General features: G+C 41.2%; 1 protein-coding gene across 5 annotated transcripts in view; it reads right to left on the bottom strand.

Moving 5' to 3' along the window:
- CDC14A (cell division cycle 14A) overlaps positions 1-27,378 on the bottom strand; it is a 184,527-nt gene that overhangs the window by 46,472 nt on the left and 110,677 nt on the right. For all 5 annotated transcript variants that reach the window (XM_018045825.1, XM_018045823.1, XM_018045826.1 and 2 more), the window contains 2 exons: positions 18,228-18,458; positions 11,167-11,305 (listed from right to left, as the gene is read on the bottom strand). In XM_018045825.1, the coding sequence (XP_017901314.1) occupies positions 11,167-11,305; positions 18,228-18,458 (370 nt within the window). The remainder of the gene's footprint in view (positions 1-11,166; positions 11,306-18,227; positions 18,459-27,378) is intronic.

Below are 27,378 nucleotides of genomic sequence, written 5' to 3'. Positions count from 1 at the left end.
AAAAAAAATCTGCCTTCAGTTGCCTTGTAGATATTTCTGGAGTGGGTTGCCATTTCCTTCTCCAGAGGATCTTCCCAACCCAGAGATGGAACCTAGGTCTCCCGCATTGCAGGCAGATGCTTTAACGTTTGAATTCAGAGTACAGTGGCAGCCATTGTTGTGCAACTTCTGTAGCTGACCTCTTCTCCCATGTTTCCCTGACTGCAACTTAATCCCATCTCCACACCATAACTTTTCCTCTTTATCACTTCTTCTATCCTCAACACATATTTTCCTAGTATGACCTAGTCCTGACCTCAGTGTCCATCCAAAGCCACCATTGAGTCATTTCATATAGAAACTCAACCAACTCTCTAGGTCGACTTGGGCCTCCTCCAGCTGTGACTTGAGCCCCAGCCTTCCCTGCGTGCCTACTCCACTAACTGCTCTATTATTATAGTAACAAGCAGTTCCTGGTTTAAAGAACTGGGCTAATGAAATGGTCTAATTTGATACCAAAGGAAGACAGACTAGAGAGCAGTACCCAAGATTCAGGAGGTAGGAACGAGACAGGTAATCAAGAAGTTCTACTCTTACCTTGTATGAATGGAAGATTTAATAGGAAGACGTTTAGGAAGAATTTGGGCTTCCCTGGTGGCTCAGAGGTTAAAGCATCTGCCTGCAATGCGGGAGACCTGGGTTCGATCTCTGGGTTGGGAAGATCCCCTGGAGAAGGAAATGGCAACCCACTCCAGTAATCTTGCCTGGAGAATCCCATGGATGGAGGAGCCTGGTGGGCTACAATCCATGGGGTCGCAAAGAGTCGGACACGACTGAGCGACTTCACTCACTCACTAGGAAGAATTTATGAGGGAATGGGGAAAGTTCTTACTTCTGAAATACAAAAGCAGAGGGGAAAAATGACTTAGGGAATCCCCAAAAGGATTTAATTCACTAGCTAATTCACATTTAGGGATAGAACCTCACAATTAGGAATTAGATTACTGGTAACATATCGAAATACAAACTTTGTAGGTAAACTTAATGCTTTATGGTTTACATTTTTTCCCCAACTTTAACCCTTTTACATAGGAAACAAAACAAAAATCATTCAATCTTCTATCTTCAGTAATTGACATGAATATTTCAAGACAAATTTCTGATGCCACCATTGCCAAAAATTGCACAAAATTCCTTTTTAACTGTATTCTTTGTGTGTGTGTGTGTGTGTGTACATGCTCAGTCTCTTAGTCATGCCTGACTCTTCAAGACCCCATGGACGGTAGCCAACCAGGCTCCTCTGTCCAAGGAATTTTCTAGACAAGAACACTGGAGTAGATTGCCATTTCCTACTCCAGAGGATCTTCCTGACCCAGGGATCGAACACATGTCTCATGCGTCTCCTGCACTGGCCACCTGGGAAGCCCTTCTACTTTTTACTTAGATCCGAATTAGAATTTTACCATTGTTGTCCAGTAGATTCAATGCCAGCTGAGAGCCAATAAATAGACCAAATGATACAGCAGTAAATATTGAAAAGCAATATAATCAAGTGTTACTGCAAAAAAATGTGACTGTCAAATAAATAGTGCAAACTCAAGTCTATGCAATGTGCTTGTTATTTTAATAAACAAACCACATTATTGCCTATTATTATTTTAAATTCTTTTGTTCACAATATTTCAGATTTTAAGTTCCGTATTTTAGGAAAGATAAGTTCTCAAATCTTTAAAAGATATTACTAAAAAAAATTTAATCCATATTACTGGAGCTAGTCCATGTATCTTTAAAAGATACTATAAATAAATTATAATGTAAAGTTCAAGCTGTTATTGCTAGACATTTTAAAGCATTTTTCCATTTTTCTGGATAGGTCTTCTTCATCTTATTTTTGGTAATTTCCTGAAATGAAAACAATGGTTGAACTATTCATTTCTTTTGTTGCTCAATCCAGTTATGAAACTCATCAAATGCCATAAGCACCAAACTAAATATTGCGTAAGCTACAAGTAAAAATGAGCCACAAACCCTTGTTATACAATGCGGCTGGTTGACCAGCAGCATCGAATTCCCTGGGAGCTTGTTAGAAAGACCGAATCTCAAGTCCCACCCCAGAAATCCTGAACCAGAAACTGCATTTCCCAAGATCCCTAAATGAATGTTGGATACCTTAGTATCTGAGAAGTACTGCAGACAATTGAAGGCTTATAACTAAATTATAATGTGGAAAAATATCCAACTTTACTGGAAGTTAATGAAAACATCTATGATGTGCTCAGTCATTTCAGTCATGTCTGATTCTTTGCAACCCTATGAACTGTAGTCCACCAGGCTCCTCTGTCCATGGGATTCTCCAGGCGAGAATACTAGAGTAGGTTCCCATTCCCTCCTCCAGGGGAACTTCCTGACCCAGGAACTGAACTCGCATCTCTTATGTCTCCTGTATTGGCAGGCAGGTTCATTACCACTAGTGCCACCAGGGAAGCCCAGTATCTATGATAAAACAGAATAGTCAAATTCTGATTCATGGGTCTAAGAATAAAAAAGTTCAACCACAACACTGATTCCTTCAAGATAACTTCATTCAAAGTGGAAGCTCTACTGTGCAAAGATACTCCCTGTAGGGTCCAGATTTAAGCTCTGCATTCTTACTCTCTTGGGAGGAAATTAAAACATAAAAACAACAATACATCATATGGGTGCGTGCGCATATGCTAAGTCACTTCAGTCATGTCTGACCCTGTGGACTGTAGCCCACCAGGCTCCTCTGTCCATGGAATTCTCCAGGCGAGAATACTGGAGTGGGTTGCCATTTCCTCCTCCACATCACATGAGTACCCACAAGTAAAAGATCTCTGTGAGCTAAAAGTCCCCACGGGAACTGCATGCCTGTCCTGCAAGGACCCCTTCTAATAAATGAAAGTTTTAATGGATCACAACCATTAAAGAAGTCAGCAGACTACCACACAGCAAAGATTCAATCAAACATTAAATCATAAAAGCAGCCTGATCCCATCTATATACTGTCTATATTCTACAGGCTCTCTCTGAGAAGGATGAGTTTAGACTTGGCTCAGTAATAAGAGTCACGTTTGTGCAGCATTTTAAGAACTTTGAGGATATTTGGTAGAAGACATATTTTGGGTGCAGAATAGTATTTTTAGCTTAAGAACATGAGCTTTTAGTAGAAGAAAAACACTTGATGGTTGTTTTGCAAATAGCTTTACTTATATCCTAGAAAAAATTTAAATATAAAATTTTAGACCACAACAAAAAAGATGTCTTCATCTGCCAGTACATAAATTCACCAGCCTACAAGGATGCTAATAAACATCTTTCTTACCACTCGTGACATGAGAGGAAGGTTTCTTCACGGCATAGAAATCAACACCTGGACATATTTTGGTGTTCAAGGACTAGAAGAATGTGAAAAACAGCTTTCATAAAGTCACAGATTTAGAATTAACATTACCTAAAAAGCACTGATTGGAATTTTCACTTCTGAAAGAATACAATCCCTCTAACTTGTTCAGTCATTTTTGACAGGTGAAAACCTATCAGAAAACTTTTTAATCCTCTTCTTTCTTCCTTAATGAACGTGTTACTTATTCATGCTTTTGCGTCATCATTGACATCACGCTCTTCATTTCTCATACCATTAGTCAGACTTCAAAGCTCTTCATCTCTCATATATTAGTCAGTCCTCAAAGCTCGAGATTTATCTCCTTGAAAGCCTCTGGTGCCCATCTCTAACTCTTCAGTCTAACTTGTAGCCCCTTTGACAAGTCCCCATCTGCTGGATTTTAAGTCTCCTTTTCAGCCTCTCTGATTCTAATCTCCCTCCATTAAATTCATCTTATACATTGCTGCAGCCCAATCTTCCTTAAATAACATGTCAATCATGGGACTCAACTACATCAAATATTCCAAAGTAGAAATATGATGAATAAGAGAAGTCTGGAATACACGAGTGCACATTAGGATCTATGTACCTTACTGTACATATTTACTATCTACACAAATCTACACAATGTGCACAGATGGATTAGTTTCTTGTCTGCACAAAGCTGCTATCACAAATTACCACAAGCTCAGCGGCTCAGAAGAACACACGTTTACTTTCACACAGTTCTGGATGTCAGGAGTATATCTTCAGTTTCACTGTGTATGTGCGTGTGCAAGTTCAGTCATGTCCAACTCCTTGAGACCCCATGGGCTACAGCATCCTCTGTCCATGGGATTCTCCAGGCAAGAATAATGGAGTGCATGCCATGTCCTCCTCCAGGGGATCTTCCGGATCCAGGGATCGAAGCCTCATCTCTTTTGTCTCCTGCACTGGCAGGCCGGTGGATTCTTTACCACTTGTGCCACCTCAGCTAAAGTCAAATTGTTGGTAGGGTTGGTTCATTCTGCAAACTATGAAGGGAAAATCTGTTTCTTTGTCTTTTTCAGCTACCAGTAGCTGCCCATACTCCTTGGTGTATGGTCCCTTCCTCCAGCTTCAATCTAATCTCTGTTTCCATCATCACATAACTTTCTTGTCCAACTCCTCCTGCGTCCCTGTGATTACAGCCAACTATCAGAATAATCCAGAATAATATCTTCACCCTGAGATCCTTTACCTGATCACATTTGCAAAGTTCCCACTTATAAGATCAAATGAGGTTTAGTCCAGAGATGCAAGGCTCATTCAATATTTTTTTATAAAATGTAATTTACCATATTAACAGGCTAAAGAAGAAAATCACATGATCATATCAATCAATGCAAAAAAAGCATTTGACAAAATTCAACACTCACTCATGATAAGAACTCTCAGAAATATAGAAATAAAGAGGAACTTCCTCAACTTGATAAACCTCCAACTAATATTTCATCACGAATGCCTAAATGTTTCCCCCTATCAAATTGGGAACAATTCTTCAATTTCTAGGTGGTGCACCAAGGGAAGAAAAATCAGTAATAGACATAGAAATTGGAAAGGAAACAAAATTCTCCCTATTTGTAGATGACACATATGTCTACACAAAAAATCCCAAAAATTCTCAGGAATTCACATACGTATTCTCCTTCTCTCTCTTAAATTTCAGGATACAAAATAAATATAGATAGAAAATGAACTGTATTTCTACATATGGGCAATTATTACATGGAATCTGAAATGAAAAAAGGTATCACTGATAATCACTTAAAAAAATGAAATACTTAGGTGTAAATCTAACAAAATAGAACTTATATGATTAAAGCTAAACAATGTTGATGAAAGAAATCAAAGAAGATAAAAATAAATGAAGAAATAAATGCTGGGTTTATGGATTGGAAGATTCAACAACAGTAAAGATGTCAATTCTCCCAAAACTGATACAGAGATTTAACACATTTGTATCAAAATGGCAACAAGGTTTTTTTTAATAGATAAGGACAAGATTATTCTAAAATTTATATGGAAAAGTAAAGGAACCGGCATTGCTAAGACAGTTTTGTTAAAGAAGGAAAAATGGGAGGAATCATTCTTCTGTTAAGGCTCTCTACATAAGTACAGTATCAACAGAGTACAGTACTGGAGGAAGAATAGACCCATATATCAATGGAACAGAATAAAGAACACATATAGCAATGGATCAGAACAGAGACATAAATATGTCTATCTAATTTTTGAAGACCCTGATGCTGGAAAAGATTGAGGGCAGGAGGAGAAGGGGGGTGACAGAGGATGAAATGGTTGGATGGCATCACCAACTCAAAGGACATGAGTTTGTGCAAGCTCCAGGAGATGGTACAGGACAGGGAAGCCTGGTGTGCTGCAGTCATGGGATCGCAAAGAGCTGTCATGACTTAACAACTGAACAACAAGAAAATTTTCACAGAGATGTAAAAGCAATTTAATGGGGGAAAAGTAACCTTTTCAACAAATGGTGCCAGAACAACTGGAAATCCATGGGCAAAAGACAAAATGAAGCTTGGCCTAAGTCTCACACCTTACACAAAAATTAACTCAGGATGAGTTGTAAACTTAAGGGGATCTATGACTAATCAAAGAGTTCTTAGATTTGGTACTAATAGCATGAGCTAAAAAAAGGAAAAAACTAATAAATTCGACTTCATCAAAATTTAACTTTTACTCTGTGAAAGATCCTATTTAGAAGATGAAAGACAAGTTACAGACTGAGAGAAAATATTTGCAAACCATTTATAAGACAAAGGGCTAGCACCTAGAACATTAAAGAATTATCAAAACTCAATAATAAGAAAACAAATAAAGAATAGGCAGATTTGAACACATGCTTCACCAAAATATTTTAGTCTATGTCCGATGCAGGATACAGCATGCTTGGGGCTGGTGCACGGGGATGACCCAGAGGGATGTTGTGGGGAGGGAGGTGGGAGGGGGTTCATGTTTGGGATCGCATGTTCACCCGTGGTGGATTCATGTCAATGTATGGCAAAACCAATACAATTTTGTAAAGTAAAATAAAGTAAAAGTAAAAATTAAAATTAAAATAAATAAATAAATAAACAAAGATGGCAAATAAGTACATGGAAAGTTGTTCGTTATTATTGATGATTACAGTTTTAATGCAAACTGAAAAATGATCGATTATTACACACCTATCAGAATGACTAACAGAAAATGCTCACAAATGTAAAAAGAAATTCATTCATTCAAACACTGCTGGTGAAAATGCAAAATGATACAGCCAAATTGGAAAACAGTTTGACAAGTTTCTTATAAAAGTAAACAGGTACCATACAGTCCAGTAACTGCACTCTTGGGCACTTAGCCAGGAGAAATGAAAACTTATGTTTGAACAAAGCTGTACATGAAGATTTACAGCATCTTTATTCATAATAGCTGAAAACTGGAAACAGTTCGGCTGTCCTTCAACAGGTAAATGGTTAACAAACAGCAGAACATTCCTTCCCTGGAATGCCACTCAGCCACTAAAAAGAACAATTATTGATACAAGCAACAATCTGGAGGAATCTCCAGAGAATAATACTGAGTGAAAAACACCAAGTCCAAAAGGTTACATGCTCTATGATTCCATATATATAACATTCTTGAGATGACAAAATATATAAAGGAAGAACAGATTGGCAGTTGTCAGGAGTCAAGGAGGGGATGTGGGCAGGAAGGAAGGGAGAGTAGCTATAAAAAGGCAACCTGAGGGATTCTTGCAGTGATGGAAATGTTAACTGTATCTATATCTTAACTGTATCAATGTCAATATTCTGATTTTGATTACATTAGAGCTTTGCAAAATGGTAGCACTAAGAGAAAATGGGTAAAAGGTACAGGAGTTTTCTGTCATTTTTCACAACTGCATGTTAATGTACAATTATCCCAAAGTAAAATTGTTAATTAAAAAAGTATCTGTATGTGTGTGTGTGTATTGTAGTCAGATTGCATCACTCCCCTGCTCAAAATCCTCTGCTTTTTCTTAACATAGTGGTTAAGGGTGGTGATTTTTTTTTTTTGACATTTATTTGTTTGTGTCAAGTCTTAGTTGAGGTGTGTGGGCTTAGTTGCTCCACTGCATGTGGGATTATAGTTCTCCAACCAGGATCAAACCTGCATCCCCTGCTTTGCAAGCCCAATTCTTTACCAGGGAAGTTCCCCTCTGATGACTTTGCATCTCATCCAAAGAAAAGTCAGACTCCTACAAAGGCCTAGCAGAATGTGTATTCTGACCTCTTCCTCCTGGCCCCATAAGCCAAGGTGGCCTGTGGAACAGTCCAGCTCAGAGGCTCAGCAGCTGTTCCCTTGGAGGGAAACCCTTTTTTCAAGAACACCCACCAATTACTCTCTCACTTCTTTGAGGCCTTTCCTCAAAAGACTTCAATGCATCCCACCACTACCACGTTATTTAAAACTGCATTCTCTGCTTTCCGCTATTCTTTTTTTCTGTATCACACCGATCATGGTCAGAGAAACTATAATCACTCAATCTTGTCTGACCCTTTGTGGCTCCATGGACTGTAGCCTGCCAGGCTCCTCTACCCACGGAATTTCACAGGCAAGAATACTGCAGTGGGTTGCCATGCCCTCCTCCCAGATGTCTTCCCCACCCAGGGACGGAACCTGGGTCTCTTGCATCTCCTGCATTGACAGGTGGGTTCTTTACCACTAGCACCACCTAGGAAGCCCATATAATTGATACATTTGTTTACTAGCCACACAACAAATCAACTTCCCCCTGCCCCTAGCACCACCTTCTTCTTCCTCCCCTCCCTCTCATTCTTTTTCTTCATCTCCATAGGTCAGAAATTACTCTTTTACTACAACATCCCAAGTGCAAAGAACACTGCCCAACAGTGGCTTTCAACAATTATCAACTGTTGTTGCAGGAAGGAAGGAAGAAAGGAAATGAGGGAAGAAAGGAGGGACCTCTGTAAACTGGGTCAAGGATGACATGGACAGATATGTCAAAGGCCGCTGGAAAAAAACTTAAAATCAACAGAAAATTATAACAGTCATGTTCAGGATGGAAAATTATTTTAAAGTTCCATCATTAGGAACTTAGAGAAACTTGTTAAAAGAAAGTAGAATCATAAATGAACTCTTTCCCTCACTTCTAATGATTTATACATGATAGAGGAAGTAAATTTTATCAACTAATATAGGCAACAGGAGAAAGGTAAGAGGAAAACTGTTACTGCCATCAAACGTAGCTTAGGAAAAGGCCTGAGGTTGTGTACAGAATGCCTGGAGAAAGGTCTGTTAAATAAGCTTTCCCGGCAGGATATTAGAAACAGGGAATGTACTGAACAGAAGTGTCTGGCCTCCTAACCCCCCAGGCTCCCTGTGGCCCAGCACCTCCCCTTCCCCAGTGGACCACAACACTGCCCTGCAGAGCAGCAGAGATGACCTAAGTACCTCATGCTCCCCTCCTGCCCACCTAAGCAAGTGGCCCAGTAGAGAACCTTCCTCATTCCCTTGGTTACCAGACCCTATAGACTGCTGGGTAGAAAGTCATCAGATGGCTCATACACTCAGGCCTCTACTGATATCCATCCCTCTCTAAAAACTTTTCAGAACCAAACCCATCATGGCTCACATCCTGGTTTACCTTTGTCATACCAGACGATCAACCCTTCCAGACCATCCAACATCAAGCAGGCCCTTACTTCCCAATGACCCTCTCATTCCCATCCCACCCCCTCAAATCTAATAATGTTATTTTATACATAGACTCTGCAGAAAAGAGAGGAAGGAAGGAAGTGCTTCACAACTTGTTTTACAAAGACAGCATAACCCAGATACCAAAACTTAACCAAAGTATTACAAGAAAAGAAAATCACACATCAATGTCCTTCAAATGTACAGACACAGAAATCTTCATATGCTAAGAAATATTTGCATACCAGATCCAGTCATATAAACAAATAATGGCACATCATGACCATCCTGGCTCTACATTCAAAAGATAGATGCAATTCACATTGTTGTTGTTTAGTCACTAAGTTGTGTCTGACTCTTTGTGACCCTGCGGACTATAGCCTGCCAGGCTCCTCTATCCATGGGATTTCCCAGGCAAGAATACTGGAGTGGGTTGCCATTTCCTCCCTCAGGGGATCTTCCAAACCCAGAAATCAAACGCGAGTCTCCTGCATTGGCAGGCGGATTCTTTACCACTGAGCCACTTGGAAACCAAACTTAAAACTTATTTATTGTGCGCTCCTCACACTAGAAACACTAGCACCCTGGGAGGAAGGGACCCCGCCTGTCACCTACACTGCTGCATCCTCAGAACCAGGAGCACTGCCCGGCGAGAGTGTGCACCTAACGTGTATCTGTTGAATAAGCCAACGTCACTAACGACTAAACTGTGTCTTCCAAACAATGATTTTAAGAGATGGCCCAAAGATCCTGGTTTAGGAATGTCTTTTGTATTCTAACTGTAAGGCCATTTATTCAACTTTAGTAAGTAATTAGTATAAGCCCCTGGCAGATATACAGCACCAAGTCCCCCGCTGTAGGCACACATAAGGCAAAATAGTGGAAATCACTGGCAGGGAATCTAACAAAACGAAAACTCTAAAAGAATACAATTCTTTTATTTGTATTAATATCTCACACAATATGCAACCTAGAAATTGTCTTCTTAATGGTCTTATTCTTGAGTATTCTTCCCTTGCGTCTTCATTACACTTCCACCTCACTCTTTTAGTCTAAGGTATAACTGCACATGTTTCAGCATTTATTTTCCTATCACTTTCTCCCTCTGGGATTGGCAACCTAGGTAACTCCTCAGCCAGCTCAAATTCTTTTAACCATTTGAATGCTTGTAGCTTACTTATGGCATATTTCTATGCAATTCATGATCATTCGTTTCTCAGCAACATAAAATGATTTAAATGGGAAAGGAATTATCTGAAAAAGAATACTATTGCAAATAAATCCATCCTAGAAAAGGAAAAAATGAAATTTCAGTATAAGACACGAATTGGTAATATTCTAGAGTTGGACCTAAATTAGCTCATGCTAATTTTATCTCATTTTATTAATGGATAAATTAATGGTAATTTCTGAAGTTGTAAAGTAAAGGGAAACTAGAAAGGAGTGTACCCGTACAGGTTAAACTTCTCCTCCTTGCAGGCTGGGGTTTGACAAATAGTTAATGAATGAGTGAACAAATGAAAGGAGGAATTTATAAGTATTCTTCTAAATAATAGTCATAAAGCTAGTTAGTGGTACAGCCAGGACTAAATCCCAGTTCTCTTCCTTTCCTCCTTGGTTACTCGTAAGTTGCAGCTACATGAACAGGGTAGTCAGTTGTCAGGGAGCAGCAATGTCGCTGAAATCACTGACTGACCTTAGTCTTGTGTTCTTTTCTCATTCTGCTTTTAGACGTGCAAACAAAAGAATGAAAAGTGCCAAGTGGGATGATATAAGAAAATTGCACTGTAGCCAGATCACACATAGAAAAATGACAGAAAAGAGGTAGGCAGAGATAGCTCTGTGATTTTCTTCTCACTCTCACCTGATCTAAGAGATATAAAAGGTACAAAGTTAGAATGCATTAGCTGTCAAATCAACAATGTTCCATTAGACTAAGGCTCAGCCTTCTCTAACAATGCAGCCATTTCACAGCCACGGCCTTGACAGGGTCCACAACTGGGCAACAAGAGGCAGAAATAATCAGGAACAAGGACACCGTGTAATAATGGAGACAATATACTTACTCTTCCAGGAAGTGTTGCTGGGGTCCTATAATAGAGCCGGGCCGGCAGATTCTGATCCAAGCGATTATTTCTGCATGTGTAAACCTGTAGTGTTTCATGACATAACAGGCTATCAAGGTCCCTGTTCTTCCAAGACCAGCTGTAGGAGAGGGGAAAAGAACAAGAAATACAAAATTCAGCAAATACATCCACAAATGTACTGAAATCACACCATGTCCAAAAATTGCTATGGTTTGAAATACAGTGCAAGATGTTTAAACCCAGGCAATAATGTAATGCTTTTTACATGATCAGGGGCTAAACAATAATTCTAACTCAAGAAAAAACACAGATCATATGATCAAAATAAACATATGGAAATATAAATATATATATATAAACGAGCAAGAGTCTTGAAAATTATGGACAGTTCAACTCCCAAGGACCTTTGAGAATGACTGCCTTTGTGAGTATTGTTAAGGCAACGCTGGTTCCAGACAAGCACTTGCAAAATATCAGCTGTCAGCTGTGTCTCCACGCTCCCACTCCTTAGTTCCAGTCCAGGCTGAGATGAACCTTCAGTTAACAGTTTGTGTGTATGTGATGCTAAGTCAGTAAGTGTAACTGATTATATTATCATGGTCATTTTCTAAACCTATTTAAATGGTGAGGTTTTTTTAAACTTATTGTAGAATAAGAAATTCTAGAATCAAATAGAACAATACCATAAGCATCATCTGACCTCCTCAGCTGCCTAGCCCAGGACTGTTTCAATACTATTTCCGTTAGGTTGTCCTAACTTCTATGTAACTCTTTCAGAGACCAGGGTTTCATTATTTCCTCAGCCAACACGCACTGATGGAGCAGCTACTACCTGCCAGGTGCTGTGCTAGAAGCTGGGGATAAGGTGATGGATAAAACACACATCGTCACCACCCTTGTGAGAGCATGCAGTCCAGTGAGAAAGAACCAAGCCAACAGAAGTGCTCAAGTTTCATTTCCTGAGGCTCTGGCATTTTTCAAAAACTTTTGTGTCAGGATATTTTCCTGATGTCAAACCCAATTTCTGTTATGTAGGAGAAATTAATACAGTTAGAAATGATTGTCAAAGAAGTACCGGTTACTATCATGATCAAAACATTCTTCAAAGTGTTTTCACAAATTGTGCTATTTTTTTCCTCTCTCCAGAGAAATAAAAGTGATAGGACTTTGCATTTAAACAATTCTTTTAAACCTACACTGGCTTCCCCCTTCTCCAAAATACTCAAAAATTTGATCAAACTATAAAGTCTTCAAATACGGCGACTGCTGTTCATACACCAGAACTGAGGCCCAAGATACTAATCAATTCGCTCATATTAGCATAACAAATGACTATGGAATTCGGGACTAAAATTCCCTGGGGATCCTGCTATTTATCGTCCCAGAGTTCTTTCCACTTTGGGCTCATCTGCTCAGTCACTCCATTCAACAAATACTAAGAACGCTGAGTATGAGACACTGTGACTGATGCTGGGGCCAGAAACATGAAGACAAGCAGGATGCCTGCTCTCTTGAGATATACAGCACTGAGCTTATTTATAAGCATTTTCTAAATCTTTCCATATCTGGCTTCTTGGAGTTAAACTCAGCACCATAAACTGTTATTTAAGTAACACTTATGAGTAAGGCACTACGCTGAGTTATTTTTCCACTACTTAATCTCTTGCTATCATATACTCTTTTTCTTATAGAATGACAGAGTGGCTCTTTGTTTTCAAACATTTGATTCAGCTGGTCAAATGTTTATTGACTAATCGTCTACCAGCAACCCAGGTCAGGGCTTTGCTCAGAGGTTAAGAAGATAAGCAAGTAGAGGATATAATTTTTGACCACAATACTTTATCAAATAGTTGTAGACACAAGAATAATAACCAACAAGCGAAGAAATTAGGTTTAAACTGAAGCTAGGCTCTCAGAGAAAGGGAGTGTGTGAGTTGTTGGTGTCTTCAAAGAATGTGTCATTGACGACAAGGACTTCAGCTGACTCTAAAGAATTGGAAAGTTGCAGACAATTTCAGCACAGGGTCCAATGAGTGAAAGCCAGATGGCCTGGAGAATGTGTCAGTGTGTGTTGAGCGGAAAATAAGGTCAGATGGGTATGGAGGGGCCAGATTAAGGGGCACCTCTGAGTCAAGTGCAGGAGCCTATACTTAGGTGAAGCAGGTTATCAATTGTGGGCTGAAGGCACCAAGGCCTGCTGAGTTATTTGGGATTCTCCAGATTCAGGTGCACAGCGCTCCATCTGCACACTGATTAGGTCACACTTTGTGCATATATGTGTTATTATTCCTCAAATATATGTAGACGAGGCTCTAATGAGCAAAATTCAGCTCATTTAGGAATTCATGAATTATCAACAACTATTAATAATAAACATACAGACATTATCCTATAAATATCTGATTTTTCCTTTAACCAACAAAAAGCCCTAAATAAAGCCACCATATATTTGGGGACAAAGAAATTGACGTGATAAAAGCAGCTGGGTGAGGCAGTAGCATCCCTGCGGGATGGGAAAGGTCAGAGATGGAAGCCAGAGAGAGGAGCAGGAAGGCTGGGGCGGGAGGAAGGCTGGCTGCCAGGCAGAGGCAGGGAGAGACAGTGGTAACCAGGAAGAGCTGAGTTAGAAAGACATTTTGATTGGGTCACACAGAAGGTGAAAGGCAACTGATACTTTTAGCCTAGAAAACTGGTACAATGTCATCCGTGAAACCATGCGGTTAGAAAAGGAAATAGGGAAAAAAAAAAAAAAAGGAAAGGAAATAGGAAAAAGTTGGCGGCTTCATTTACATGTTTCAGAATCTCGCCACCTCTAAAGGAGTCTCGCCACCTCTAAAGGAGGAGTCCTTTTGTAGCTTTTCCTATCATTTTTCAAATAATAAAGACAATCTTCTCTAATCTCCTCAGCATTTGGAAATGCACAATTTTTCAGCAAAAAAAAAAAAAAATCATGTCATCTAATGGTGTAACACACCATTATTTAAGTTCCACTAAGAAAAAATTAAACTATGACATGCAATCATTTTAAGATCCATCCTAGTCTCAAAAAAGTGAAAATGTAAAAAGGCATGTCTCTAAATCAGTGGTTTTCAATCTTTGCCCAGCCAGGAGCCTCTCTAGGCATTTGTTTTCCTGATTGTTCCCCATGAAGTTTCACTGTCACAGACAGATCGCGTGCTTCTATATGTACTGTGTATAAATCTGTTCTTTGCATAGAAAAGGAAAACGTTTGTTTACCACCCCAAAACAAATTTTTCTCCCTTGAGGGTAGTATCACCTGAGGTTGAGGATACATATCAAAAATGCAATGCAATTACAATCAAGCTCAAGTTTATGGATGCCTGGCATTCCCTTCCCATTAACTCTTCTAAAAATTATGTTTACACTATTTTATTAGATGAGGTTTGTGTGTGTATGTGTGTGTGTGTGTGTGTGTGTCCTGTTTTCATCTGAAGTACATTTTGCCCCCAAACATCAACATTCTTTAGAAAAGAGCAAAGCTTAATCGTGGTCTCAGTAGGACTCTCTTCATTTAATATAAGATTTATTGGCTTTCATGTTTGTGCCCAGAGTAAATATTTTAGGTTTCTGCAGAGCTGTTAAGTCCTCAGACATCTGACAAGACTACTGTACAGGTTATCATTTTGATAGAATACAGCTGGACAGCCTGAGGCAGGAAGCCCAGTCGGTTTCCAGGGCACTCCTTTTCAAGTCACCAATCTGGGTCTCAGCCTGGGGAGAGGATGGCCTTCTCTACAAGGTAACACTGTAACACTGTCTCCCCCTGCATCCCTCCCATACAGGAGGCTACCTGCTCCCTTGGTTAGGCTCTTCATCACACAAACTCACAACCAAAAAGAAAAGGGTGGCACAGAAATTTTTCAAATTTCTCTAAAACTAAAAGTTACTTCCCCCTTTTAAAGAGTCTATAATTTAGATCTATAAAAAGAACCTACTTAGCACTCAATAGTCAGGAGCTCTTACCACAACCCAACAGAATAGGAACAGTTCACTAAGTTTCTATAAAAACTTTAACAAATTTTTTAAAGCATTCATAATTAAAGGGCTCCCTGGCACAGGGAGAGAAGATGTTGAAAAGTCTTCTATTTATACCAAGTTAAACGCTGATTGCCTTACAGTTTCAGGCATTTTCTGAAACCCCTACCGATCATCAAAACTCACATAGTGGAACATCACAACGTTGCCACTGTTTAATGACTATCTGTGCTGGAAAACTTCACAAAATCACGGCCATTCGTTTTATCAACCAGAAGGCAAGCTGCAGATACTGAATCGTTATGAGATTTTGCACATTCCCAGAAAATTAGTTTCCAGTTTATCTCTATTTTTAGTACTTTACATTGAGGCATGAAATAGTCATTCTCTTTTCAGCAGCTACCAAAGTTCATTTGACATCAGATAAGTCTCTCTCCCTCCTCCTTAGAATTCAATTAAAATGCTCTATGCTGTTTTAATTCCCAGGAAATTAAACTGGCTTAATTAGGGCAGATGTCAAAATAATTAACAGGCCTATAGTAGCTAAGTATGCTATTAAAAGCATTACAGCTGTAATTAAATCAAAGGTGTAATCCTTGCAAAAGAATCCTACATGTGTGTACAAGTGGAAGCAAATGAAATAACTCTCAAAAAAATGTCACCACCTGTAAATGTGACCTTCGTATATGAGAACTGACTTCATTGCTAAAGGATCTGACTAAAATATTTTTTTAAAACCCTGCAATATAAAATATAGATATTTCTTAAAATATTCCTTACAAGGTCAACAATTACAGCTCAAGGATATAATAAAGAGAATATCTGTAAAAAGAATGTTTAACACCAGAGCGTCTTATTTTCCCAACGTTTGTTAGGTGAGGAATAACATCAAGAGATATGCTGAGTTTTAATGAAAGCTTTGCATTTCCCCTCCCCTGAATTTGTCAATCCAACACATGACATAGCTCAGTTGGTAAATCCATCTGCCTGCAGTGCACGAGACCTGGGTTAGATTCCTGGGTCGGGAAGATCCCCTGGAGAAGGAAATGGCAACCCACTCCAGTATTCTTGCCTAGAGAATCCCTTGGACAGAGGAGCCTGACAGGCTACAGTCCACAGGATCACAAGAGTCGGACACGACTTAGCGACTAAACCACCAAGACATGACAGGCAGAGAAACTCCTTGCCTTGGCAGCCAAAAAACTAACTGATTAGGAAATAAGGACAAATTAATCCCATAAGAAATACTGCTTTTTATGACACAAAAGCTTTGAAAGAGACCATATGAATAGCTCCTACTAAACGTCAGCAACTGCCATATTCTCATTAGCTTTCGAGTTCCACCGACACTTGACATTCAGTGGTCTGGTATCCGCGAGGGGCTGGTTCTGGAATCCCCGTGGATTCTAAAATGTGCGGATGCTCAAGTCCCTTCCAGTCACATTGGCGGATGCGCACCCTGCGCATACTAAAAGCTGGCCAAGGGCATGAGAAATGCAGGCTTTTCCTCGGGTCTAGGCAATCTTGAACAAAATGAGACAGAGGCAGAGCCAGGCGCACAGGGATCACACGGGGGAAAGCCAGAGCGCCGCCGCCCCGCCGTGACCTGGGCAGAACGGGAAGCACCAGTCTAGAGACCCCTTCCTATCACATCCACCCTCCCACTCCCCCACCACCCGGGAGACAGAAGTCCAGCCGGTCGGGGGCCCCACCCTGCTGAGAAACGCGGAGGCGAGGAAGGGGTTCCTGTTCTCGTGGACGAAGCCTGACCCAACCGAGGAGCCCGCAGCTGAACCGGGGGCCACATGCAGCTGTTTCCATCGCCCAGCCTCTCCCAAAATGCGGCTTTCAGTTGCTGCTCACATTTTCAGCAAGTACCTCCACCTCTAAACATAGAAACAAGGGCCTACAAAACAGTATTTTAATTTCTGTCAGAACCAAGGCCATGCTCGTCTGAGTAAGTCAGTTACAGCAGCACTAGGCACAGGAGAACAGGACAATCCCCAGCACCTACTAGAGAATTTGCATAAAACGCCCCAGAAACCGGGTTCTCAGACGAAACCCCGGAGAACAGCACCACCCAGTGGCAGCACGAAAAGCCGCATGTGAGCAACGAGAGGCTCCGCCTGTGATGGCCGAAGCAGTTTCTCCTCGCTGAAACCAAAGACCCCAGTGAAATACCTTCCACCGTGCTGGAAAATCTACAATGCGAGCCTTCTCAAAGCCCAACAGCTAGGCTTAAAGCAAAGGTTATTTCGTACTTTCTGAGTAGCTGACACATGGTTGCCAGGTAAAATACAGAATATATGTTCGGTGCGATATTTGAGACAGGCCAAAAAAAAAGTACTCGCTGTTTAAAATTCAAACTTAACTGGGCATCTTGTATTTTTATTTGCAAATCTGGCGACTCCTGTCCCAAAGCACCCTCTCCTGGAGGCCAGAGATGCATTTACACAAGTCTTTCAGTCATTCAGAGGCAGTAACACACCTGTGGCAAGGAAGCTAGCGATGAGCCAGGTACACTACCGCTCCCTAGCAACGGGCAGGGAAGACATTCATTCGGTTCCACGATGCTGAAGACTAATGGGGGGAGGGATGCTGTGTGCTTAGTCGCTCAGTCATATCCGACTCTGCAACCCCATGTACTGTAGGCCGCCAGGCTCCTCTGTCCATGGAGTTTCTCCAGGCAATAATGCTGGACTGGGTTGCCATGCCCTCCTCCAGGGGATCTTCCCAATCCAGGGATTGAACCCAGGTGTTTGGCATTGCAGGCGGATTCTTCACCATCTTGAGCCACCAGGGAAGCCCAAGAATACTGGAGTGGGTACCCTATCCCTTCCCCAGCGGTTCTTCCCAACCCAGGAATCGAACTGGGGTCTCCTGTTACCAGCTAAGCTGGGGTGGGTGCGGGGAGGAGGGGGTGGTCCAGGGTTCTGAAACCAAACCCATTTGTTTCCTAAGAAGCTAACTGGTTTTGTTCCGCCTGTTGTGCTGCCTTTGGTCTCATCCCCTTCCAGTGCCCACCAAGGCCGCCTTGCTCGCACCTTTGCAGTGGACGGCGATCGCCCCCTCGGTGTTCTCGCAGATATTCAGGAACCTCCGCACGATGTTGTCGCTGGGAGTGCTGCCGTCGATGAAGAAGAGGTCATAGTGCTCGAAGCCCGCATCTGTGAAGCGTTTTGCCTCATAGATCTTTTTGTTCAGCCTCACGACCGCCGTCACGTTATGCTTTTTGAAATAAGGAAAGTAGGCTTCGGGGGCGTGAAGAGGATAACCTAAAGGGAAGCAGGAGGTGTAAGCAAAAGGCACGTATGTTGCCTCATGTAACCCAGGAACACGAAAACCCTTCAAGATAGAGATCAGTCTCGACAGAGCTTAGGCAGAAAGTGCATTTCAGGAGAGGCTGAGGTCCAAGCACCTTCCTAAAAACAGCCAGCTGAATAACTGGAGAAAAACACCATCGGAGGGAAAGAAGGAAAAAAAAATCTGAGTATTGTAAAGAAACTTGAACAGTTCAAAACCTCAACCTCTTAGGATTCAAATCCCAGGAGCACCAGCCCTCCAAGCCAAAAACAAAGGCATTCATGAGGCCCTCGGGGTGCACACTAGGCCTGGGAGGACTCTGTGTTTTTTCTTCCTCTTGACAAATGCTTTTGAGCTACAGTTAAAGCCTTTTTGCCAGATGTATAATTTTAATCTACAGTGCATTCCCCCACTGAAGAGTATACTAAACACCTACTATGTCCAAGTCACAAGTGCAAGTTCTTTTAATCCTCAGAACAACCTATTAAGATAAAAATAGTAAACCCCATGTAACAGTTAACTAAAAGAGGTTGAGTAATCAGTTTAGGAGATATTTTCTTTTTTGAGGCGAACAGGTGGTCAGCCTCCAAACGCCTTATGTTGTGAGTGGGTCCAGCACCACGTGACTATTGCTGGGAGCTGGGTTACAGATGCATGACCTGTGCCTGCCTGCTAAGTCACTCTAGTCGTGTCCGACTCTTTGTGGCCCCGTGGACTGCAGCCCACCAGGCTCCTCTGTCCATGGGATTCTCCAGGCAAGAATGCTGGAGTGGGTTGCCATGCCTCCTCCAGGGGATTTTCCCAACCCTGGGATGGAACCATTGTCTCTTACAACTCCTTCATTGGCAGGTGGATTCTTTACAACTAGTGCCACCTGGGAAGCTGTACATATGACCTACGCTTGGCCAGTCACGACGGTGACCACTGGGGGCTCTGACCACTGCAAGCCTTATCTAGTGGCCCCAGGGCTTAAAGGGACTCATTTCTCAGCACACTGATTACCACGGCTGCAACCCATTGAGGGCACACCAAGTGAGCTGACCTCACTCAGGACTCGTTCACCACTCAGGACTCCAAGCGTGGTGGGCAGCAGCAGCCAGCAAGGCGACCCAGCATTTTCTGCACTGTGTCCTTGGTTGTTTTTCCTGCTGTCTCGAACCTCACATATGCTGGTTGTTTCCTATTTTCTCTTAATTGCAAGCCAACAAGAGGCTTGGGTGTACATGTAACATTTCCCAAACTACCTTTCCCACTGGTTTTCTGTCAGTTTGAAAAATGGGAGGCACTAAAATACAGCCGGAACAACTGGAGGCCAGAGGAAGAAGAGACACCTTCTGTTTTCCCGCCAGCATGGCTTCTGCAGGAGAGGAAGCCCCAGCTTAGTTTGGCACTCCCAGCACCAGCCGAGCCTAACAGTACCCCCTCCTCAGGCCCCAAGTGCCAGTACCAGCCCTTCAGAGCTCCCAAGTTGCTGGTCTCACATTTTCCTTTCTGTTCCCTTAACCCTGGCCTTAAAGGCAATAACTATTTCTTCCTTAATATGCTTGTTTTTTTTTTTTTTTCCAGAGTTGCCCTTTTACTTTTTAACTTTCTTTCTAGCAAATTCCTTGGGGTTCCCTGGTGGCTCGGAAGGTAAAGAATCTATCTGCAAAGCTGGAGACCCGAGTTTCATCCCTAGATTGGGAAGATCCCCTGGAAGTTTCTGTTCAGTCATGTCCGACTCTTTGCAATCCCATGGACTGCAGCACGCCAGGCTTCTCTGTCCTTCATCATCTCCTGGAGCCTGCTCAAACTCATGTCCACTGAGTCGGTGATGCTATCTAACCATCTCGTCCTCTGTCGTCCCCTTCTCCTCCTGCCCTCAATCTCTCCCAGCATCAGGGTCTTTTCTAATGAGGCAGCTGGTCCCATCTGGTAGCCAAAGTACTGGAGTTTCAGCTTCACCATCAGTCCTTCCAATGAATATTCAGGATTGATTTCCTTTAGGACTGACTAATTTGATCTCCTTGCAGTCCAAGGGACTCTCAAGAGTCTTCTCCAACACCACAGTTCAAAAGCATCATTCTTCAGTGCTCAGCCTTCTTTATGGTCCAACTCTCACATTCATACATTACTACTGGAAAAACCATAAGTTTGACTATTCGGACCTTTGTCAGCAAAGCAATGTCTCTTTTTTAGTTTGCTGTCTAGGTTTGTCATAGCTTTTCTTCCAAGGAGGAAACATCTTTTAATTTCATCTCACCATCTGCAGTGATTTTGGAGTCCAAGAAAATAAAGTCTGTCACTGTTCCCATTGCTTCCCCATCTATTTGCCATGAAGTGATGGGAATGGATGCCATGATTTTCATTTTTTGAATGTTGAGATTCCAGCCAGCTTTTTCACTCTCCTCCTTCACCTTCATCAAGAGGCTCATTAGTTCCTCTTCACTTTTTGCCATAAGGATGGTGTCATCTGCATATCTGAGGTTATTGATATTTCTCCCTGCAGTCTTGATTCCAGCTTGTGCTTCATCCAGCCCAGAATTTCACAGGCTGTGCTCTGCATATAAGTTAAATAAGCAGGGTGACAATATATAGCCTTGATGTACTTCTTTCCCAATTTAGAACCAGTTCATTGTTCCATGTTCACTTCTAACTGTTGCTTCTTGACCTGCATACAGATTTCTCAAGAGACAGGTAAGGTGGTCTTCTTTAAGAATTTTCCACAACTTTTTGTGATCCACACAGTCAAAAGCTTTAGCATAGTCAATGAAGCAGAAATAGAGTTTTTCTGGAATTTTCTTGCTTTTTCTATGATCCAATGCATGTTGGCAAAGATTTCTGGTTCCTCTGCCTTTTCTAAATCCAGTTTGAACATCTGAAAGTTCTTGGTTCACATACTGTTGAAGCCTAGGCTTGGAGAATTTTGAGCATTACTTTGCTAGCCTGTGAAATGAGTGCAATTGTGTGGTAGTTGCCCCTGGAAGAGGAAATGGCAGCCCACTTCAGTATATTTGCCTGGAGAATTCCCTGGACTGAGGAGCCTGGAGGGCTATATTCCATGTGATTGCAAAGAGTTGGACACAACTGAGCAACTAACACTTTCAGTTCCTAGCAAATACCTTCTATTGGATCCCTTCTTTCTATTTGAAATAAAGTGGTTTCCAGTCCTGCCTGGATCCTGCTGAGATATGATCTTCCTTGGATCCTGCTCATTTGCCTAAACCTCATTTTCCAGCCTTCCGTTGGAGGCTATGAGCTCCCCAGCATAATTCCAATGTGCCTTTTTGGTTTAATTTACCAGAGTTCTGCTTCCTGCAGTCAAGAGCCCTAACTGGTACACTTGGCCAAGGTTGCACAAGGGATAGAGGCAGAACTGGCAGATGGGCCTAACACAGCCCAAATACATGATTTTAACAAACCTTGCTACTTTGGCGCAAACAGGTAATGCAGAGTTTATTTAAAATCTTCTGTGTAGAAACAGTGACTTATACACATTTAGGGAAAACAGATGCTTTTCAACTTAGGAAAAAAAAAAACAAATCTGTTTCCCTAGTTGGTATGTGTGCTCAAATCATTTCCCAGCCTAAAGGGAGAAATAACAAGAGCTCTTCTATTGTATAAGGAATGGGAAGGAGAGGGTTCATGAATTCATGACATGGGAACCTTCCCATGGTATGATGGGCTGACAAGGGCTTCTGACCCTGGCTTCCTAGCACACTTGGCACCTCCATGATAGCACCTGTCATGAAGTGTGCTAATGGTTCTTTGGTACTGTCCCTCCCCTCCTCTGCAGAAGGCACTGGCAACCCACTCCAGTACTCTTGCCTAGAAACTCCCATGGACGGAGGAGCCTGGTAGGCTGCAGTCCATAGGGTCGCTAAGAGTTGGACACGACTGACCAACTTCACTTTCACTTTTCACTTTCATGCATTGGAGAAGGAAATGGCAACCCACTCCAGTGTTCTTGCCTGGAGAATCCCAGGGATGGAGGAGCCTGGTGGGCTGCCGTCTATGGGGTCGCACAGAGTCGGACGCAACTGAAGTGACTTAGCAGCAGCAGCAGCTCCCCTCCTCCACCAAAGCTGTGAGAGCTTCTCTTTTCATATATGAATTTCCATCATAAATAAACAGCATTACAGATAATATACCTAAATCTACTATCAATAGAAACTATGTATATCTTTTGAGAGAAGAACACTGAACAGGTATCCAGATTTGGCAATAGGGCATTGAAAAAAGTAACAATAATGGTAATAATCATTATTACCTAACATATATTGAGCACTTCTATATGCCAGTCCCTAAGCTAAGTGTTTCATGTATATCATCTCAATAAACCTTACTCAGTTACCAATGCCTGGAAAAGTTAACTGACTCATGTACACACTGCTGGGAAGAGACAGAGGCAGCATTTGAACACTAGCAGTCAGAGTCCCAAATGAAAGCTTTCCGTTTACCTTCGATAACAGGAATAAATGGGCTTCCCTGACAGCTCAGCAGTAAAGGATCTGCCTGCCATGGCGGGAGCTTTTGGGTTTGCTCCCTGGGTTGGGAAGATCCCCTTGAGAAGAAAATGGCAACCCACTCCAGTATTCTTGCCTGGGAAATCCCATGGACAGAAGAGTCTGGTGGGCTATGGCCCATGGGGTCACAAAAGAGTCGGACACAACTTAGTGACAGAACACCAGTCAGATTCCAGGGCCTGTGCTGAGGCTAATTTCAGGCAAGGCCCAACTCCATTCTATGTCAGAAAAAGGGGCATTATATGAACATGAAGGACTGCACTTACTACAGTCGGTGAGCATATATCTTAAAAATCCTCAAAAAAGTGTTTCAAACAAGTTATAACCAACAATGGCAATATCCTCTGACTTCTAAACAACTGTTTGTGGGTGTTTTAACTGTGTTCAGATGCTTCTGATAGGGGACTGGTTTTAGCAATGTGGAGTGTGAGCTGATGGACCATTCAAACAAACCTTCCTCCATCTGGCCGCTAGATGGAGCCCTGGCATCATAAAGCTCAAGCACAGCCCTGGCGCTGACCAAGATTCTCAGAAAGAGGGGTTGTAAAAATGCATCTCTTTCCAGCCCCTCATTTTAAAGTTAGGAAACTTCAGAACAGTGAGGTCAAATGACCAATCTACCCATTCTTTATTAAAAGCTAAAACGGCAATATAGGCAGGCAAATTGGAAAGCAATAAAATATGTTTATTAGGTTCTCTAATGATAACACTATAATCAGAGTATCTGCTCTCTAAGGACACCTGTTAATGTGCCCAACACTGTGCAAGACACTTCCTAAACAGTCTCTGTTGTGTGTGTGCTCAGTTGCTCAGTCATGCCCGACTCTCTGTGACCCCATGGACTGTGGCTCACCAGGCTCCTCTGTCCAGGGGATTTCCCAGGCAAGAATATTGAAGTAGCTTGCCATTTCCTCCTCCAGGGGATCTCTCCCTCTCAGGGATCCAACCCACATCTCTTGTGTCTCCTGCACCAGCAGGCAGATTTTTTTTACCACTGAGGATATCTGTAATCCTCACCAAATGCCTACAGAGTGTATCCCACTTTCCCCCTTTTGATACTGAGGGAAGTTGAGGAACTGGCATAAGTTAACACAGCCAGTTAACTGATGCAATGGACATGAACTTGGGCAAACTTTGCGAGATGGTGAAGGACAGAGAGGCCTGGCGAGCTGCTGGGGTCACAGAGTCGGATATAACCAAGCGACTGAACGAGAACAACCATACAGCCAGTTGGGGGCAGAGCCAGCCTTCAACCAGCTCAGGCTCTACACCTTGAGCTTCTCTCCCTAAATGAGCCAGCTGACACTTCAAATTGTTGGGATTCTCTGTTCCAAGCTGTCTTTCTCTGTGCTTTTGACTTTCCTTTTAAGATGGAAATGAGAAGGACATTGCCACCTGAGAATTTGGGGGATTTTTTTTTGCAAAAATTTGAAATCGAATTTGTCCTACTGCTATATTAGTCAAGTTTATTAACCGAAAAGGGGGTAGGGTTCCTCCCTTCCAACTCGCCAAAAAAAAATGTGAACAAAGATGGCTGAAAGGAATTCCTAGTTAGTCTCTGCTGACACAACACACACTTCAGACTGTCATAATGCTTTCTGCCAGATCCCAAGATTTTAGGGCTTCCTTTTACTACATCCTAGCAACAGTTATTTGAGTGTTAATTTCTTAAAAGTATACCTTTTCTAAGTGAAGTCGTTCAGTCGTGTCCAACTCTTTGTGACCCCATGGACTGCAGCCTACCAGACTCCTCCGTCCATGGGATTCTCCAGGCAAGAGTACTGGAGTGAGGTGCCATTTCCTTCTACAGGGGACCTTCCCGACCCAGGGATCAAACCCAGGTCTCCGGCATTGTAGGCAGATGCTTTACTGTCTGAGCCATACCTTTTCTACTAACAAACCCCCTAAAATGACTTTCAGCCTCCCCAGGAAACACAGGGTTTCTCAACTCAAAAAAGAAAAAAGAATGTGCCAGGATTTCACTGCAACTGGATCAAGTTTACTAATTACATCAAAAAATATTTTAAGTTCAAAAAGGACTCTTTACCTTAAATTAAAACACTTTGCAAAAAATATAATGACACTCTCAGTGACTATCAGATTTTAAAACAGGGATTCTGGTAAAATATCAATATTCTAACAATTACAGCCTTAAATGAAATTGCTCTAGACATAAAAAATGAGAAGTATTACATAAGCAGCACTTTCAGATCTTTTTTTTCTCCCCCTCAATGTGAGAGGGCACAATATACGTATTCAGAAAAGAAAAGATGTATATAGAGTGATGAGTTGACGGTGGTTATTTTTAGATAATATAACTACACGTGACTTTTTATCTAGATTGCTTAAAGTTTCTATAGTGAACATGTTTTTCCTCTGAAGTAAAATAAAGAACACAGAATTTGGAATCAGTGACCTATGTTTGAATTCACACAATGCTACTTTCCAGCTCTGTCAACCTGGGCAAGTTAGGTTACCAAGCCTCCATCTTCTCATCCACAAAATAGCTACCACCTGCTCCAGGGAGTGGTTCTGATTATTAAATAGATGAAGTGTGCACAAAAGGCTTAGTACCACTCCTGGCACATAAGCAAATGGTAGCTAATAATTTAAGATTTTTGACAACTAAGAACTGACACATAAAGTATTCATGTCCTTTTACCTTGTGATTCTTCTTCTGAGAATATAGAAAAGAAACTGGGGCTGCAAAAAAGATATATGGACAAGTATGCCACCCACTACAGTTTCTAAAAAGTGAAAAACTGTGAATAACCCAGATCTCATTCAAAAATAAAAATCAAGTAATTATCAAAACTATGGTATAGTCATTGAATGCATTCATGGAAAATTATAATGAAGATCTACATTTATCATGAAGATTTATCATTATCTATATTTATAATGAAGATCTCCTTGCCATAGAAAGGAGTCTGTGATACGTTAAGTGAAAAAAAGTTGCTATAAGACATCAATCATGTTATAACTCCATGCTGATAAAAAAAAAAGAAATATTTTTGTAAGTCTGTATGTGTGTGTGTGTATTCTTTAGGGGAAAAAAATGTATGCCAAAACCAAAAAAAACAGATAAACAGAAAATTAAAATCCTCAATAATCCCACCACCAACTAGTAAACGTAGAAAACATAGTTACAATTATAGATCACTTTTTATGCTGCTAATATTAGTTCATCTGCATTTTCTTCTTTTTCAAAAATGATAATCAGGCATTACCTCTATAAAAATATTTTAAATGGTTTTTAAAAATTATACTCCTCAGCTTCTCTTTAAGGAAATTTCATTTAAAAATGAAATCCTAAATGGTAAAATTCTTTCAGCTTCATGCAAAAACAAACTCACTACAGAAACCATATGCTACTAAAGTTTTCTGGGTCTGAGTTGGGTCATTTTGCACAAAAGGGAGAGTTAATCACTCCTGTCTTGAAGACCAACTCTGGAAAAGCAGTTTCCTCAGGCACTTAACAAGTTATTCCTAACAATCCAACAGAACAGAGGTTAATCAGTCAATATCTGGAGTGAAAAAGACTCATGAGCAAATTTGTGAATAAGATCTAACTCTGGCTTCAGTACAGTGACCACCTGTTTGTCAGGAGGATTACCCATCCCCAGAGGAAAACCATAATTCAAGCAGAGTTCCCTGGGAGACAGACGATAAGTATGAAATGATAGGCACATGTGTGGAAACACAAACAAATGATCAAATCCAAATGCATGAATAACCATATGCAATGAAACTAGATTTTGGAATAAATAGTTATGAAGATGATGATAATTTAAAGAAGAATAAATCCAGAATAGGGGTTTTAAATTATGTTTCTTTGGAGGACTAGAGTTCCAACTGTAAGACCAGATAGGGGGCAGGGAAAAGATGACTTATTATGTTCAGGGGTGATATTTTTAAATTTTATGTATTTCTCCCATAAACTATTCTTAAACCTTTGGTGCCTATCATTATTTGTGTTCTAGGCAATGTGAGGTTAAAAAAAAAAATTACTAAAAAAAATATGCTCATGAGGAAACTCACATAGCCAACCATATTTCATTCAAAAGGCTTATTTTTATTACATTTATTTATTTTTAATTGAAGAATAATTGCTTTACAGTATTATGTTGGTTTCTGCCAAACATCAACATGAATCAGCCATAGGTATACCTATGTCCCTTCCCTCCAGAGGCTTATTTTCAGTCTTTTTTTTTTCCTGAATATGTATGCCTCTGGCTATACAAAGACTGCAGGTAAGTAGTTTAACTTTTGTCAGCTGGAAGATTGTTCTTAGTTGTCACAATGGAACTGAACAGATCAGTGTGGTAACAGGGTTTAGAAGCTATACTCTGGGCTGAAGTACCACCAGTTCTGCATATTACTCTGT

Source organism: Capra hircus, chromosome 3 (genome assembly GCF_001704415.2).
Source record: "Capra hircus breed San Clemente chromosome 3, ASM170441v1, whole genome shotgun sequence".
In the NCBI taxonomy this organism is placed as follows: Eukaryota; Metazoa; Chordata; class Mammalia; order Artiodactyla; family Bovidae; genus Capra; species Capra hircus.
The sequence above is the reverse complement of the archived record's forward strand: the minus strand, read 5'-3'. Positions and strand labels throughout refer to the sequence as shown.